Below are 16,705 nucleotides of genomic sequence, written 5' to 3'. Positions count from 1 at the left end.
TGAATGCATGTTAGTGATGTGTGTAGTTACAGAGACCTTCTCACAGAGATCGAACTGTGTGGATGTGCTGATTTGACCAATGGAAAAAAAATCAAAGAAAATTCTCCACATCCCATGACTCAAGTCTATTCTTGGCTGAGACTTAGAGTCCCTACAGGGTCAGAGAATTTGTGTATAACTATGGTTTCTGGATTTGGGAGAGAAACGCCACTTCTGCCTCCTTCTCCTTTTGCAAACCAGTGGAGAACAACAAGGAGAACAGAGACAGTAAAGAAACTTCCTTCTTCATTGAAATTTGGAAAACATTGCATCTAGACCCATAATACTATGTTTGAAAAAGGGTTTTCAGATTAGTGGAAACTGTACCAGTGTGAATATAGACACAGAGAGAAGGCTGGGGGCTTCAAATGTCATGGGCAGACTAGACAAATTACAGAATTCTTCAAAATAGATGTCACAACCTTGCCTTTAAACAAGGTCGGGGTGCATAGATGGACAGCAACCTGCTGTCAGCCCTGATGACCTCAGACAACAACCAAGCAAACACACAGGAAACACACACACACTCCATCTTTGCCATCCTAGGAGATGATGGCACATGGGTGGAGGATGAACTTGGGGGAGGAAACAGCCCTCCACCTTCTGTGTCTGCTAGAGAAGAGTGAAGACATCACCACCACCAAAAACCTCCATCAGGTGGTTTCACTGGGAGGTGGGAAACTTCTAGCCAGCCCAGAGCCACTCACAACATTCACAGGGGATTGAGAAGGTTCTGGAGGCCACAAGCCCAACGTGTTCACCAGCTCACTCACTTGGTCCTTACCCTTACTATCTTTTCATATATTGCTCAGGAATAGTAACACCATCCTCGGCTCAAGGATGGACAAAACTAAAAAAAGAAATCAGCATGGGACTTAGGTGATCATTTTGCATTAAAAATATCACACATACACACAGAGGTACGTGAATAAAACACATCAGAAAGGTTATACCAGGAAGCAGATGAAAATTAAGACAACATATTTTTCTAAGAAGCAATCTGACAACATGTATTAATATGAAATATCTACACAGACATCAATTCACCTAGGAAATCATGCTGTAGAATTTCACCGCCCAATATGGTAGCCACTAATACTTGAAATATGGATCTATTTCATATATGGAACTAAGGACCCCAAATTTTAACCTAAAAGTGATACTCATTTTAGTTGGAAATGGAAGTTTCCATTGGAAAACTTTTAAGTATGTTTGGAACAACTGGGATATGTAAATTTATTTTTCGACTGTAAATTTTATGAAATCTAAATAAAAATCAAGTATTGCCAATGAAAAGTTAGTCTCAACATATGCTTTGTATAAAATATGTTAGGTTTTATAGACTTAATAAATAGAATGTAAAATATCTTATTGAAATGATATCTTGGATATATTGAGTTAAATATACTGTTAAAATTAACTCTACCAGTTTCTTTGTACTTTTTAATGAGGCTACTAGAAAATTTTAAATTGCATGCGACTTGCAACATATTTTGATCAGACAGCACTGCTAAATAAAATCAAAGCAGCAGTATGTACAGTAAATGGACAAACTGTTCAAAGTAGCCAAAAAACAAAAACAAACTGGAAACAAAGTGGATCCTTGTGCACAAAGGACCGGCTCACACATATACATACACCACATGGGCTGTTATGAAGACTTTGAAAAGAAGAAAGTTTTGCCAGCAGACTTGACTATCCACACAGTATTATTATAGAAGAAAAGTAAACTGCATAGAAATGTGAGTAATCCCAGGACAGATGGTGCCCCCCAACTGAACAATGGTTCGAATTGTGATTTTTTGGCTTTATGTTGGTGTGAAACTGATAGGCATTCAGTAGAAACCGTACTTTGAATCTTAATCTTTTCCCAGGCTAGTGATACTCTATGTGGTACGACACTCTCTTGTGATGCTGGGCAGCTGCAGCTCCCAGTCAGCCCTGCGATCACGAGGATAAACCACCAATACACATACAACCATTCTGTGTGCATAAACCACTCTATGTCTCACTTTCAGTACAGTATTCAACAAATTACACGAGATATTCAATACTTTATTATAAAATAGGCCTTGTGCTAGGTGATTTTTCCTAACTGTAGGCTAACGTAATTGTTCTGAGCATGTTTAAGGTAGGCTAGGCTGTTATAATGTTCTGTAGGTTAGGAGCATTGAATGCATTTTTGACATGATATTTGAAACTTACAAGGGGTTTATCAGGATGCAACACCATTGTGAATTGGGGTAGATCTGTATTGTAAAACTACCATCCCAATCCACAATAGATCGACATGTGTGTAAAATACCACCTGAACACCAAAAAGTAAAGAAAAAAAGTGCAATGACTTAAAAAAACAGCAAGTTATTTAACCGGGGTTACCTGTGTGGTGGGCCAGAGGCAGGAGAGAGGAAGAGGGAAGCAAGTAGAAGGACAATAAAATGTCTATCTCCCTCCATCCCCAGCTTGTATATTGTCTCATTTATGTAGAATTGCACACGCGCGCACACACACACACACACACACACTCTAGGAGGAAGGGAAGGATAGAGCTAGAACTATATATAACGACTTATAGGAATTCCAAAGTGTAATGCCAAGTGAAAAAAAGTTGAAGGTGGTACATAAAGAGGCTCATTCTATTTGTGTAGAAACAACAATATTCCTCATATTCTTACATAAGTTTGGAGAAAGATGCACCTGCTAATTAATAATAATAATCTAGGGGTGTGTGGTACTAGAAAGAACTGAGGTGAACAGGGTAGGGAGAAAGGTGTGTGTGTAAAACATTGTTACTTTTTATTAAAAATGGACATTACTTTTTGATGAAAAAGAAGAAAATAGTGAAAAAAGAAAGGGGGGGGCAGTAATTAAGTTTTCCTTGGGAAAAAAAAAGAAACAAAGAGCTCAGAGCAGAGCTACAAACATCCAAGGAACAGTAATGGCAACAGACAGAATTTGAAAATTAATTGGCCGGAGAGGCCCACTAGAAACAGCAAAGAGATTTTCTCAGAAAGAGAGTTTTAGGAATAAAACAGAGTAGAAAAAAGCAAAGAGTTAAAATGAGAAAAAAAGAGTTAGAAAAATAACAATGATAAAAGACAAAGGAGATCCAACATGTGAATAGCTGGCATCCCTGACACACTCTGCCACAGGCTTTAATGAAGGCTGACGCCAGAGCACTGAGAACAGAGGGAAAGACAGGTAAATATATTTTCCTAAAACAAAGTCTAAATACTGAAAGAACACATTGAGTTCCAAGAAAAATTTGATACAAGTGATCAATAAGTAGAAATATCCTAGTACAATGTACTTCAGAGATTTAGCTAAATCTTTGGGCCTTAGCTTCCTCCTTCACTACCACCACCACCATCACAAAACAGAAATCAACTATTTACACATGGATTTAAAAAAATTACTGTTGTGCATGAACAAAAGTGAAAAATATAAATAAATTACTTAAGAGTTTCCAAAACCTTTCTCACATGCATTCTTTTGTGTGAATCACCTTTTAACCCAGTCATTACTGTATGTGTTTTCTCACAAAATATGCTCTTTATGCTTTTAAGGGCATTGATGATGAGCATCAAAGGGCATCCCACCATTGTTTCTGGAACTTTCTTCCAAAACACACTAAGTCTCATAACCCGTTAAGGTTCTTCTTTGATACCCACTAAGCAAGTTGATGCTGATGCTCTTCTGGAGGTAGCAATGGAAAGTTTTCTTCTTCAAGTGGTCCTTACATGGCTTTTTGACTAACGAGTAGCACCATTTTCCAGTCTTGTCACCAGGAACGTAACCAAATTCCCACATGAATAGGCTTACAGTTATGCTGTATACCAGGTTGACTTCTCAAAGGCAGACATGGATATTATGTACGCATGTGGAATGTCATATTATTTCTTCAAAATATTCTCTATCCCTCCCCACGACAGTATAAATCATCTGTGGACGTTGACTCACGCTTGTCACATGACTATCCTTGGGTAATGTAATGTAGTGGAAGTGAAGGGTGTCACTTCCTAGCAGAAGTTTTAAGAACCATAAGGTGGTCCTCATTTTTCTTTTCCCTCTCCCATAAGACCAACATGCCCCACATAGGGGCTGCTCCTTTAGCCTGGGTCTTGGAAATGAAGACAACATGGAATATGGCCAAAATTAGGCTTCAATAAACACATGCTATGAATAAAAAATAAACTTGTAAACCACCAAGATTTTTGAATCATTTGTTACTGCAGCATAGTTCAGCTTAAGGTGACTGGTATAACCTAAGCAAACGGCATTTAAAACCTAGCTTTGGAATGGTCTAGGCGCTCTCCTGAAGGACTCCTGATTTCTGTGGGACTTCCTCAGGGCAGGTGATGAGTGGGTGATATGTGACTGGTCCTCCTCCACCTGAGATTAACGTTAAGGCTATTTCAGCTCAGCCAGGGTGAAAGCAGAGACCTCACCTGAGATGTTCTTAAAGTGGGTCACTCTGGATTACTCAGAGACTCACACTGAGTATGGCAGAGTCACAGCCCAGTTGTTGTCAGCTGTCATTTGTACCTGCATTCTGGTTAAATGTCCTGAAATTCTAAGGTCAGAAGACACTTGCGGGACTGGAGACAACACCTCACTTTGGGACACTATAGTAGTTCTCAGCGGGGACAGGGCTGAGGAGGGGAGGAAGATGCTCTAGATCTGAAGGGTTCACTCCTGTGTTTCTTCTTTCCAGTTAAAGCTGACTCCATGATGGAAGTACCAATCTGTGGACAATAGCATTTATTTTTCTCCCAGAAGCAGAAAGTTCAGTATCTGTACTTAGAGTTCTGTTGGAGAAGTGGCTGAATTCAGAGTTATTCAGGAATCCAAGTGCAGTTCAGTGTTGATGGCTTCAACAATTCACAGCAGTTCTTCAAAGAAGACAGGCTGTGGTACCCTCCTGGGATGACCTCCCCGGGACCCACGGCAACAGTGCTGGTAGAAAGTGGAATGAAACAGTTAGCTGAGCCTTAGAAGATGGAAACAGTAGATGAGCAGAAGATGACATATTAAAAATAGCATAGGACAGGGAGCTGACTTCCCCCCTCACATTCTGGCTAGCATGGGTTAAGGACAGAGGCCCTAGTGAAATAGTTTTGACTCTCAAACCCTCTTGGCCTCAAGGACTCTCCCTATATACTCCAGAATAAACAAATAAAGCTAGAACTAATCCTTATAAAACCCTTGCATGTTAAGAAGGGCAGATGGGCTAGGGGTATTGATTTTGCAAATAGAAACTGTACAGGGAGGGGGTGGCCAGCATGCGGCACTGGCAGCCCCTCATCCACCATGGCCCATCACCATCACTGTGTTGTCAGGACAGCCTGAATTGCTTGATGCCCTTGAAAGGGAGGCAGCACCTAGTAACTAGTACTAGAGTACTACAGTACTAGTTAAGGGAATGGGCTCTGTGAGCAAAAAGACCCAGATTTTCTTGGGTCTTTCTGTCTTGACTGTGCTTGAGCTCATTTTGCTTGGGTCAGTGACATAGCCTCCCCAAGCCCTGATCTTATATAATGCGTAGAAAAAGCAACAGTACCTAACTTACACTGTATCTGCAAGGTGTGAGCGAGCTAATTCACACCAAGTGCCCAACACATAGTGGGGTCCTGTGAAATGCTTGAGTGACACTAGATGGCTATGGGTCCTAGTCTCAGCTGAGAAACGTCAAAATGAAAGGTGGTTAGATTGCCACAGAGGTTCTCATATTTAAATAAAGTAAGAGTTATGAAGTTTAAAAATAAGTAGAAGGGGTCTTTAGGTCTAATTTTTAAATTAATGATGGATACAAAGAAGTTATGATCAAGAATATAATACCTGCTCAGTAGGCTCTGGCAACATGACACCACGTCAGTTGTGTTTTGAGATAAGCCAGAGGCAAAGGTGTTCTCGAAAATGTGATGGCAGGTGATGTCTACAGGAGTGCTGGAGAGGATGCCTAGAAGTGGAACAGAGTGCCATGGATTTTATTAATTCACGAGGTCACTGAAGTCTCTTTCTGTTCTTAGCCACGCCACCATGCTCCACACATTTCACTTCATGACATGCTTAACACGGCTCTGCCTCTCAGCTCTCTGCACAGCATATGCTGAATGTGCAGGTTAGAGGCACCGCCCCCCTGAGAGCTGTGGGCACAGGGACACAGGACACAAAGAACAGAAGAAGTACCTGCGATGCAGGCGGTCATGAAGCAGGCGATGGTCCCTGCAATCAGAGCTCTCACTGCCCCTGCGGCGATGTCACGCTTCCTGGAAGGAGCCATGGATGCTGGAAACATGGAAGCAGATATGAGGTTAATGTTGAGGCTTATTGATTAGAATTCCAAATTCCCCACCTCTGATAACTATTCTGGGACTAGATTCTCAGAGCAGCTGACTTTTCTTTTTTTTAAACTTAGCTCAGAAATTCATGATTCAAGAGCTTAGTGATGAGTTCCATGTCCAGAGAAGTCCTCTGGTGTGGGAGGAAAAGAAGATTGTCCACACTGAAAGGCCCAGAGGCTTCCATTCTCCACAGAAGAAACAAGCCCTAAGTTTCATCCAAAGGGTGCACACAGCATATTGAGGGCACAGCAAGGCAAATGCAACACAAGGGAGGATCCCAAACATCTGCAACTCATCTGCCATCCACATCTGTGCCTATGGCAGGCATCACTCACTAATCACAGCGTTTTCCCTCTTAACTTCCATTGGACCTCAGAATCCTTCTCCACGTGGCTGTTATAAGTCTACTGGAATTGGCATGTGAAGTGAAAGCCATGTGTCACCCCTGGCTGGAGAAGCACCTGTGCATTTGGGCAAATTCTTCCCGATGTTAGCTTGGGTCTACACAGGGAACTACATTGCGAGCAGGGATAACAAATAGACACCAAAGGATTTACTGCTCTTGCAGGGCCTTCTTTTCCTGACATGAATAATGTTACAGAGGAACATGGAGATCTGAAGCATGTTCACATCACATTTGTTGTTGAAGAATATTCTTTTTACTTACTGAGAGTGCTGATTGCTAATCCTAGGGAACTGACACTGCCAAAGCCACAGAGAGCGTAAGTGGCGATTGTCTCAGAACGAATCTGTAAATAAACATAAACACACAGATGAATACATGGTATGACCAGCTTAGTAAATCTGACATCCTAACCTGTTTTTCTATTCTGATGACAGAATCAATAGGGAAAAATAAGTGCTAAGTGCATGGTGTCAAAGACCTGTTGCTTCCTAGACCCTTTTTTCTGTTTTCCCTTGAATTTAGATGGAGAGGGAGGGGCTGTGTGGATTCAGAGACTCTATAAAGGACTTGGAATTGGTAATCTTGGCCTTTACAAATGCTACTTTCTGCTCAATGACAACTTTTAATCTTCAATGTGACCTGGACACCTGCTACAATGTGCCAGGCACAGGACCAGCTGCTGAAGACACAAAATTGGCCCCAGAAAATATTCATATTTATTTCACAAAGGACTTATTCAAAATGCAAGAAGAACTGTTGTAACTCAATAATAAGAAAAGTGCCTAATAAACAAATAAAAAGATTTCACAAAGGACACGCAAATAGCCAATAAGCACGTGAGTAGATGTTCAATAATATTAGTCACCAGGGAAATGCAGGTTAAAACAATGAGATCCCACTACACATCCAATAAAATGGCTGAAAACATGGACAATACTAAGTGTTGGTGAGGATGTGGAGCAACTGGAACTCTCATACATTGTTGGTGAGAATGTAACCTGACAGCCTGTTTGTAAAATACATACATACTTGACAGTTTCTTATCAAGTCAACATCCACTGCCTGCATGACCCAGCAGTCCCACTCCTAATGAATTTTCCCAGGAGAAATAAAGACCTATGCCCACAAGAAGACTGTACATGAATATTTATTCCCAACAGTCCCACGCTGGAAACAACCCAAATGTTCTTCAACAGACAAATGGATAAACAAATTGTGGATAACCATAAAATAGAATACTACTCTGCAATAAAAAGGAAAAGAACTAATACATGCAACAACATGAATGCTAAGTGAGTCCATTCATAGGAAATTCTAGAAGAAGCAAAGGTAATCTATCGTGAAAGAAAGATCAGTGGCCGCCTGGGACTGGGTTGGGGTAGGGGAGGGGGCTGTTGACAACAACTGGCCCTGAGGAAGATTTTCTAGGTGAGATGGAAATGTTCTACATCTTGATTGTGGTCGTGGTTACACAGGTGACACATTCGTCAAAACTCACATGTACATCAAAAATGGGCTGTTTTCTATGTAAATTATACTTCAGTAAAAATGATGTAATGTAAAAGGAATGCTATCAGTAGAAAGGATTCTACAGCTATCACAGGAGTCCCTTCCATCTGGCTGTGCTTGCCTTTCTTTGCTCCTCAGCTCTGAGCAGCCCATAGGAACATGAGGTACCCCTTGGAAGTAGGAGAACAGACTGTCCTCTCACAGGGCCTCGAGAGGATGGAAGGTGAATTCGTCCAAATGTGAGCACGGCCCTCCGTCTCTATTCTGAAGGCAAGAGGTGCTGCTCAGGCCAGATGGTTCTTTCTCAGGGTGAGGGACTGACTCCAGAGGCTTGGAAGAGCCAGGGCACTTCACTATTCACCGGAGGCACAGCCAATCTGGCAAAGGCACCCTCACAACTGAGGCAATAAGTATTTTCCCCCAAATCCTGAAAAATCTATGATTTGGCTCAAAAGATAAACCAGGCCAATGCTACATGCAAAACTGGTGGTGTCTTTTTTTTTCTTTCATTAACTGGATTTTTTAAAGCTGTCATTCAAGACTCAAGTGGTCATAATAAGTTTTTGTTGGTAAGGGCCCTCTTATTTTCATGGTTTCTGAGAACTCCTTTGTTGATGTTTTCAATCAGCATGCATATAGCAGGCAGGGAAAAAAATATTTCAAGCATCTGAGCAGTCCACTGTTTCTGGAAAAGCTCATCCTCGTCCCCTGCTCTGTCTAGTGCTTTTCATTTAGTTCAATTGGCTTCAAAAACAGGCAACTTTTTAGGGGACCATCAGGAGGGAGAGGGCATGAAGTGCTTGAGAGTCCTCTTTCTCCTTTCTGGGGATCTGCGGAGGGGGGCACACAGATGGGGCCACATAGGGTTTTATAAGAAGAGGAAAAGGAGGCTGGGATGATTCCACTTTGTCTTTGCCCATAAACGTGCAAGACTACGTGATGGAAAGAACTGCACTAGGAGATTAATAGTACATCCTACAGCTCTCCTGCACATGAGCAAAGATGCCATATGTACAGGGACAGTCATTGTAGCACTACTTCCAATAGAAAAAAATTAATGAGTGTTCATCAACATGAGACTGGCTAAAATAAATTATGGTGTGCTTGTACATAGAATACGATGTCTCAGGCACTGATACGGAAAGACATTTGAGCTATGTTGTTAAGAGTAAACAGCAAGGCTAAGAATAGTGAGCATAATATGGCACAGGGAGAAGAGCTAAGTGCCAGAGAAATAGGGAGGATGACTCACTTTTCTCTCTATACGTTTTTGTACATTTTGATTTCTGTGCCATGAAATGTATTACATATAAACAAATGAGCAAACATGCAACGTATTATCTTAACTCTAAGAGAGAAAGAGAAAATTGGAGTAATAAAGTGTGACATATACAATCTGACCCTTACATCAGATGGAGTCAGCATTGAGCATAATTTAATGGATAACACGGGGTTTTTACCTCATGGATCCAGATCTTACACTTCAGTCATGTGGTACCTTTTCCAGGAGACTACGGGGACACCCCCACCAAATCTTGGTTGATAAACAGAAACTGCAGGGACTCATCTCCATTTTGTTGATTAGAAATAAAAATTTGGACAAACAAAATGCTTTTCTATTGTAAGCCATCAATGACAGAAGCCATTGAGCTCATATTCCTAAATGTCCTCTGTGCACCTGCCCCTGGTCGGGCTCACCCCCAACCCAAATCAGCTCTACTGGCCTGTCTCTCTCCTCTTACTAACCTGCTCACAAATCTGCTCAGCATTGCCAGACCTGTGAGCCTGCTTTGCTTGTTAACAAAACTACTTTCTCCTGGCAACCAGCAGTTGGGAATGAAAAACATTTCACTTAATTGAACCTACAGTTTACTTTTGGCAGGGAAGCAATCTGCTTTGTGGTGGCATCCAGACAATGAGGACATTCGGCCAAGCCCCGTTGTGTGGTCAGCTGAAGAATGAACACTTGAGAAAAAGGAGACCTACAGAGCCACTGCGCACATCAGATGCATGGGGCAAATGCCCTGATTAGAACATACAAATCAGCACTGTCCTGGGGTATGCTGTTATTTTGTGTAACACGTGGGAGTAAATGTGCATGTTTGGTTTTTGGGAGGCTGGAGAGTGGGGGCTGTTCATAGGTGGGCCATCTCAGGTAGAAGCTTGGGCATTATGCTTTCCCTCCCCTTTCCTTTTAAAGCCCAATATGTGCCTAGGACATTAATTCCAAATGGATTGTCTCCAGGAATAATGGTGGCGGTCAGAAATGTTCACCATTTCCCTGGGAGTTTCCCTGTGTGCCAATTCTGTTCTTTAGGAAAATAGAAGTTGGAGACTCAGCTGCAAATATGGCCCTAGGAAGAGCCTCACCTGAGCTCCCTTATCCCATCCAAGGCCAAGGGGACATGAGCATCTCCTTGCAGGCTATTGACCTGAAGTCCTGACATAGTTCTAGGGTGCTTGTCTCAAAGGTTCAGACCACAGATCCTGCGCTGTTTCTCTTCCCTCATCTTTGTGGAGAGCAGCGATTGTGTCTCACTACTTTGTTAGGATGTTCGGGAATTAGGTTGCCTGTAGACAGTTTCTCAGAGTCCATCGAATTCCTTAAGCTGAAAGGGAGAGAGCTTCCTGATCATTAGACTCTGAACCCCACGAGGGCAGAGACCTCATCACTTGTTCAACGCTGTGGCCTCAGTTCCTAGTGCATTGCACACAGAAGGCACTAGATAATTGTTGATGGATTGATTCCAGTCCCAGTTCACATGACTTTGGCTTTGGATCCAGGGTGCTCAACAGTAAATGATCGCAGTGGTAAAGATTAGCTGTGCTTCTACACACACACACACACACACAATGATTAATTCAATATAATTGAAAATTATGAGGTTCTATGTTTATTATGAGCTCCAGGTTTTGGGGTCTGTTTTGTTCTTTGATTTATCCTAAGCGCCTGGCCTCACACAGAGGCACCAGTAACTATTTGATGAGTATGTGTATGTGATAGAGAAGTGCACTGAAAAATCAAAATATTTACTCACCGACATATATTGCTGCACACCATCCACAAATTTGGGTCCAGCCTCTTTCCTTAAATCCACCAATTTTGAGAGGCGCTCATAGGCCACAAATTCAGTGAAGAATGTCTTATAACCTATGAGTTTGGCAACCATAAAACTGTCTTGCCAGTCCACTCCCATCATGAAGGAAAACGGCATGAAGATGTAGGAACATATTAGCTACAAAAACCAAAAATAGATACTTTATTAAAGTAGTGATTTGCTCCCATTATTATGCCTCACCCTCCTGACGAGATTGTTCCCTCCTCGTCTGTGTGTCCTGCAGGCATTGAAATCCCTTCACATGTCCTTGTCCATCTTCATCCATTAGGAGTCAAGGTTGGAATTAGTCATATGATTTAACCTGGATTTTCGGGATGGAGAGAATGACTGTACATTGGGGGAAGCAGGGTGACAGGAGACAGAGAAAGAGCTGTAGGAAGATAGGGGACACATGTTAGGTTTGTGCTGGTGTAAGAGTGCACTAGAGGCAGTTAGGGAAGGTGATTCACAAATCTATTTTATGAATTTTAAAATTTATTTTTGGTGAGGAAGATTGGCCCTGAACTCACATCTGTTGCCAATCTTCCTCTTTTTTTTTGCTTGAGGAAGGTTGTCACTGAACTAACGTCTGTGCCAGTCTTCCTCTATTTTGTATGTGGGATGCTGCCACAGCATGGCTTCTTGAGTGGTGTGTAGGTCCATGCCTGGGATTTGAACCCACAAATCCTGGGCCACTAAAGCAGAGCATGTTAACTTAAACAGTATGCTCCCGGGAACACCCCAACCTAATTTGTTTTTAAACAAAGATGAACAGAAACAAGATGGAGAAAAAATGTGATAGAATATACCTCAAAACTCAGTTGTGGATAGTCAAACATGTTTCCAAACCAGGACAGGGCTGCATTGACAAAAGACAACAGGGCCAGGAAGGCAATCATATTCACAGCGATGTTTGCCACCAGGGAGATGGATGACGATGTTCCATATGATGCAGCTTCTAGGAGATTCCTCGAATCACTTTATCAAAAAATAGCAATGGCAGAATTACCAAGGAGCTGTCAGCAGATGGACATCACAGGTGCAGATATGGTGTAATCAGAGCTCATTCGGATGGAGAGACAAACTCTCAGGCCCATGCCTTGGTCAAAGCCCTCACCTGGATTCCATGAAATCATGATGGGATGTATAATTACTGAGTGTAGGTGATAGGCTTCTGGGTATATAACTGTTTTACTACTCTTTTAATTTGGGGGCACTTATAGTTAAAAAGTTAAGGAAAGATAAAATATTATAGGTTTTTAAAATTATATTTAATTACAAGTAGCTACCAGAGAATATTTATAAAATATTCATGGTATAAGCTCTAATAATTCAAGGAAGGCCAGGACATCCATCACCTAAGAAATGGAAGGTCACCCTCACCTTTGTGTCCCCCTCCCCTCAGTGCCCTTCCTTAATCTCATCCTCTTTAGTCTGAGGTAACTGACTCCCTAGAAGTTGCTTCTCATTCCCTTTCTTTTCAATTTCCCTACATGTCTGCGTCCATACATAATGTCATGTAGGTTGACATATTTGCTAACTTTATAAGCGGAATCATACATATTCCACATATATATATATATATATATATATATATATATTCTTTGACAACTTGCTTTTTCATTCATGGTTATGACTTTACCCACATATAAACAAGAGGTGAATCTCAGAAACATGTTTGTTGATGGCTTCTGTTATTTAAGGAAACACTTTTGAACATCCTAAATCCCTTAGTCTTTTCCACCCTTCTTCTTTCTTCTGCACAGTGCAAAAGAAAATGAACTAAAGAGGGATTAAGTATACCTATATCACACCTTATTTCTCTATCATATAAGACACTTCCAGAAATAGTCATCCAATGGTTTTGCAACAGTCTTAAATCAAGGCTAAATGAACACCACCCTATATTTAAAATAAAATATCTCAGTGAAGTCCAGGAAATGTAATGACATTCAGGTATTTAGAAAGGTTTTCAGCCAAAGCAATCTTTTGAAAGAAGAATAAAGCTGGCGGCATCACATTCCCCAATTTCAAACAATAGTACAAATCTATAGTAATCAAAACAGTATGGAACTGGCACAAAAACAGACACAGAGATCAATGGAACAGAATAGAGAGCACAGACATAAAGCCCTGCTTACATGGTCAATTAATCTATGACAAAGTAGACAAGAATATACAATGGGGAAAATACAATCTCTTCAACAAATAGTGTTGAGCAAACTAGACAACTACACGCAAAAGACTGAAATGAGGCCACTTTCTTACATCATACACAAAAATAAATTCAGAATGAATTAAAGACTTGAATGTAAGACCTGAAGCCATAAAACTCCTTGAAGAAAACTTGGGCAGTCAGCTCTTAGACATTGGTCTTAGCAATATTTTTATGGATCATCCGTCTCCTCAGGCAAAGGTAATAATAACAAAAATAAACAAATGGAACTACATAAAACTAAAAAGCTTTTGCACAATGAAGGAAGCCATCAACAAAACCAAAAGGCAACATAGTGAATGTGAGAAGATATATGCAAATGATATATCCAATTCAGGGTTAACATCCAAAACACATAAAGAACTCCTACAGTTCAATAGGATACAAACAAAAAATCCAATTAAAAACTTGGCAGAGAACATGAATAGACATTTTTCCAAAGCAGACATACAGAGGGTCAACAGATATGGGAAAAGATGCTCAACGTCACTAATCATCAGGGAAATGCAAATCAAAACTATAATGAGTTATCACCTCACACCTGTCAGAATGGCTATTATCAAAAAGACAAGACATAACTGTGGGCGAGGATGTGAACACTTGTACCCTGTTGTTGGGAATGTAAATTGGTGCAGTCACTATGGAAAACAGTATTGAGATTCCACAAAAAATTAAAAATAGAAGAACTATCCAATTCAACAATTCTACTTCTAGGTGTTTATTCAAAGAAAGTGAAAACAGTAATTCAAAAGGATATATGCAACCCTATGTTCCTTATAGTATTAGTTACAATAGCCACGATATGGAAGCAACCTAAGTGCCCATTGATAGATGAATGGATGAAAATGATGTGGAATATTATTCTGCCTTAAGAAATGAAATCTTGCCATTTGCAACAACATGGATGGACCTAGAGGGTGTTATGCAAAGTGAAATGTCAGACAGAGAAAAACAAATACTGTATGATTTCATTTATATGTAGCATCTAAAAAACAAATGAGTAAACAGCAAAACAGAAATAAACTCATAGATATATAGAACAAAGTGATAGTCACTAGAGGGGAGGGGGGTGGGCAAAACAGGTGAAGGGTATTAAGAGGTATAGTCTTCTAGTTATAAAATGAATGTCATGGGGATGTAATGTACAGCATAAGGAATACAGTCAATAATATGGTAATAACTGTATGGTGACAGACGGTTACTAGACTCGCTATAGTCATCATTTAATAATGTATATAAAGGTCCATCACCATGTTGTACACCGGAAAATACCACTGTATATCAGCTATATTTCAATAAAAAATGGTTTTCAAGGGTTGAAACAAGATTTTTGGGGGTGAAGTCTAATAGTCGGTGGGAATTAAATTCACTGTAATACCATAATTCACTGTGCTCTTTGTCAATTCTTTGCTGTTCTTTGAAGTTGGACCTGTTCCCCACCCCCCTCAGCTTGTATAGTCATTAATGAGGTGAATGTGTCTCACTTACCCCATTTCCATTTTCATGGCATCCTTCAGGGTTGTTTTAGGTGTTTCTGTCTCAGGCCAAAAGAGTTTAGCCACAGCCAATGACGCAGGCGCTGACATAACTGAAGCAGTTAATAAGTGGGCAGGTGAAATCTGTGATTTTAGGAGAAAGAAGGCCAACTTAGGTTTAGCTTTTCTGTTGTGTTCAGGAAGAATGGCCCAAAAGCCTCACTAGGGAAGAGAAGGGCAGGAACTGCGTCTATGCCAGAAAACAGTGTTTCTTTGGAGGCTTGGAGGAACTCAGGGAGCCAAGCTGGCATCACCATGAGACTCAGAGGGAGGAGGAAGGAATCTGTGAATTGACCACATCCTGGGGGAGAAGCAGAAAACCAAAGTCAGATCATTTCAGAAGAGGATCCTTTGCTGTAGGAGCTTTCACAGATCCCTCCACCTCTCTATGGTCCTTTGGAATGTTCAAACAGTCCATAGAGCCCATATTTTATCACATCATTGATTTAGACGGGAATGTCTGGGGCTGCAGGCATGGATACAACCCTCTCCGTCTTCCTTGTGCTCTGCTCAAAGTTTGTGCCTTTACGTAACACTCATTTACGCAGAGTCCCTGTGATCTGTGAGCATCTCTGCTCTCCTCACTGCAGGTCCTCCCCACCCCACACCCTTATTGTTTCTGGATCCTCTTCCCTATCTTTTCAGAATTCCAGAATCAGCACCCCCTCCCCACTCCCATTCCACCCAGCACATTTCTGCAGGCGGCGTTCCCACAGTGGCGGCAGAATGGATCATCTGGGGATCCAGTGACAGTGCTGTTCCTGAGGTCTCCTTCACCCTTTTCCTTCTTCCCTCTTCCTGATCATCAACGTCCCAGGCCCAGGTGAAGTCCTGGAGTGAAACTCGCCTATCCTGTAAGAATGCCCAGTCGCCTGGGTCACCCGGCTGCTGTTGATCTCATTTCTCCCATGGGGGTTACATTTATGTGTGGCTTGTCGTCTCTGTGCTTGGGGCACATGCACCAGTTACCATAAGTCTCTCCATCCCTATGCTATTGACCACCAGCTCTCAACGGTCTGTACATTGGAATCTGAGGAGCTTTAAAAAATGCTGATGCCTGGGTCTCACCCCAAGTGATTCTGGGTTAATTACTCTGGGGGATGGGCCTGGGTATTTGGGCTTTTAAAGGCTCCCAGGTGATTCTAATGCGCAGTAAGGTTTGAGAACCACTGCTGTAGATCAGGGTCAGAAAACATTTACTGTAAAAGAGCAGAGAGTAAATATTTTTGTGTTTTTGGCTTACATCTACTCAACTTTGTAGCATGAAAACTGCCATAGAGAAACAAATAGGAGTAGCCGGTTTTCAGGGTAACTTCAGTTATAAGAAAAGAGGAATTATCTGGAATATGCCCATGAGCCATACTTTGCTGATCTCTGGTTTAGATTACCTTTACTAGAGTAATAGGTTGTTTCTTTACAGATTTATATTTTCAGCCAAAGTAGCCTCACAATGTGATTGTATTCTGCTGTGGTTGGATAGGATTCACATTTAGGTGGCAGGGATATAAAAGTGAAGCCCCAAAGCTCCTTTGGGCACTCCATTCAAATGCCAAAGGAAC

General features: G+C 41.3%; 1 protein-coding gene across 1 annotated transcript in view; it reads right to left on the bottom strand.

The window, feature by feature from the left end:
* Positions 1-970: 970 nt before the first annotated feature.
* LOC106831010 (solute carrier family 28 member 3-like) overlaps positions 971-16,705 on the bottom strand; it is a 33,153-nt gene continuing 17,418 nt past the window's right edge. The window contains exons 11-17 of the mRNA XM_014840982.3: positions 15,100-15,230; positions 12,206-12,374; positions 11,337-11,534; positions 7,051-7,132; positions 6,229-6,327; positions 5,878-5,998; positions 971-4,995 (exon numbers count right to left, since the gene is read on the bottom strand). Coding sequence (XP_014696468.1) covers positions 4,875-4,995; positions 5,878-5,998; positions 6,229-6,327; positions 7,051-7,132; positions 11,337-11,534; positions 12,206-12,374; positions 15,100-15,230 — 921 coding nt within the window. The 3' untranslated portion in view covers positions 971-4,874. The remainder of the gene's footprint in view (positions 4,996-5,877; positions 5,999-6,228; positions 6,328-7,050; positions 7,133-11,336; positions 11,535-12,205; positions 12,375-15,099; positions 15,231-16,705) is intronic.

The sequence above is a fragment of the Equus asinus genome, chromosome 23, assembly GCF_041296235.1.
Source record: "Equus asinus isolate D_3611 breed Donkey chromosome 23, EquAss-T2T_v2, whole genome shotgun sequence".
Lineage (NCBI taxonomy): Eukaryota > Metazoa > Chordata > Mammalia > Perissodactyla > Equidae > Equus > Equus asinus.
The sequence above is the reverse complement of the archived record's forward strand: the minus strand, read 5'-3'. Positions and strand labels throughout refer to the sequence as shown.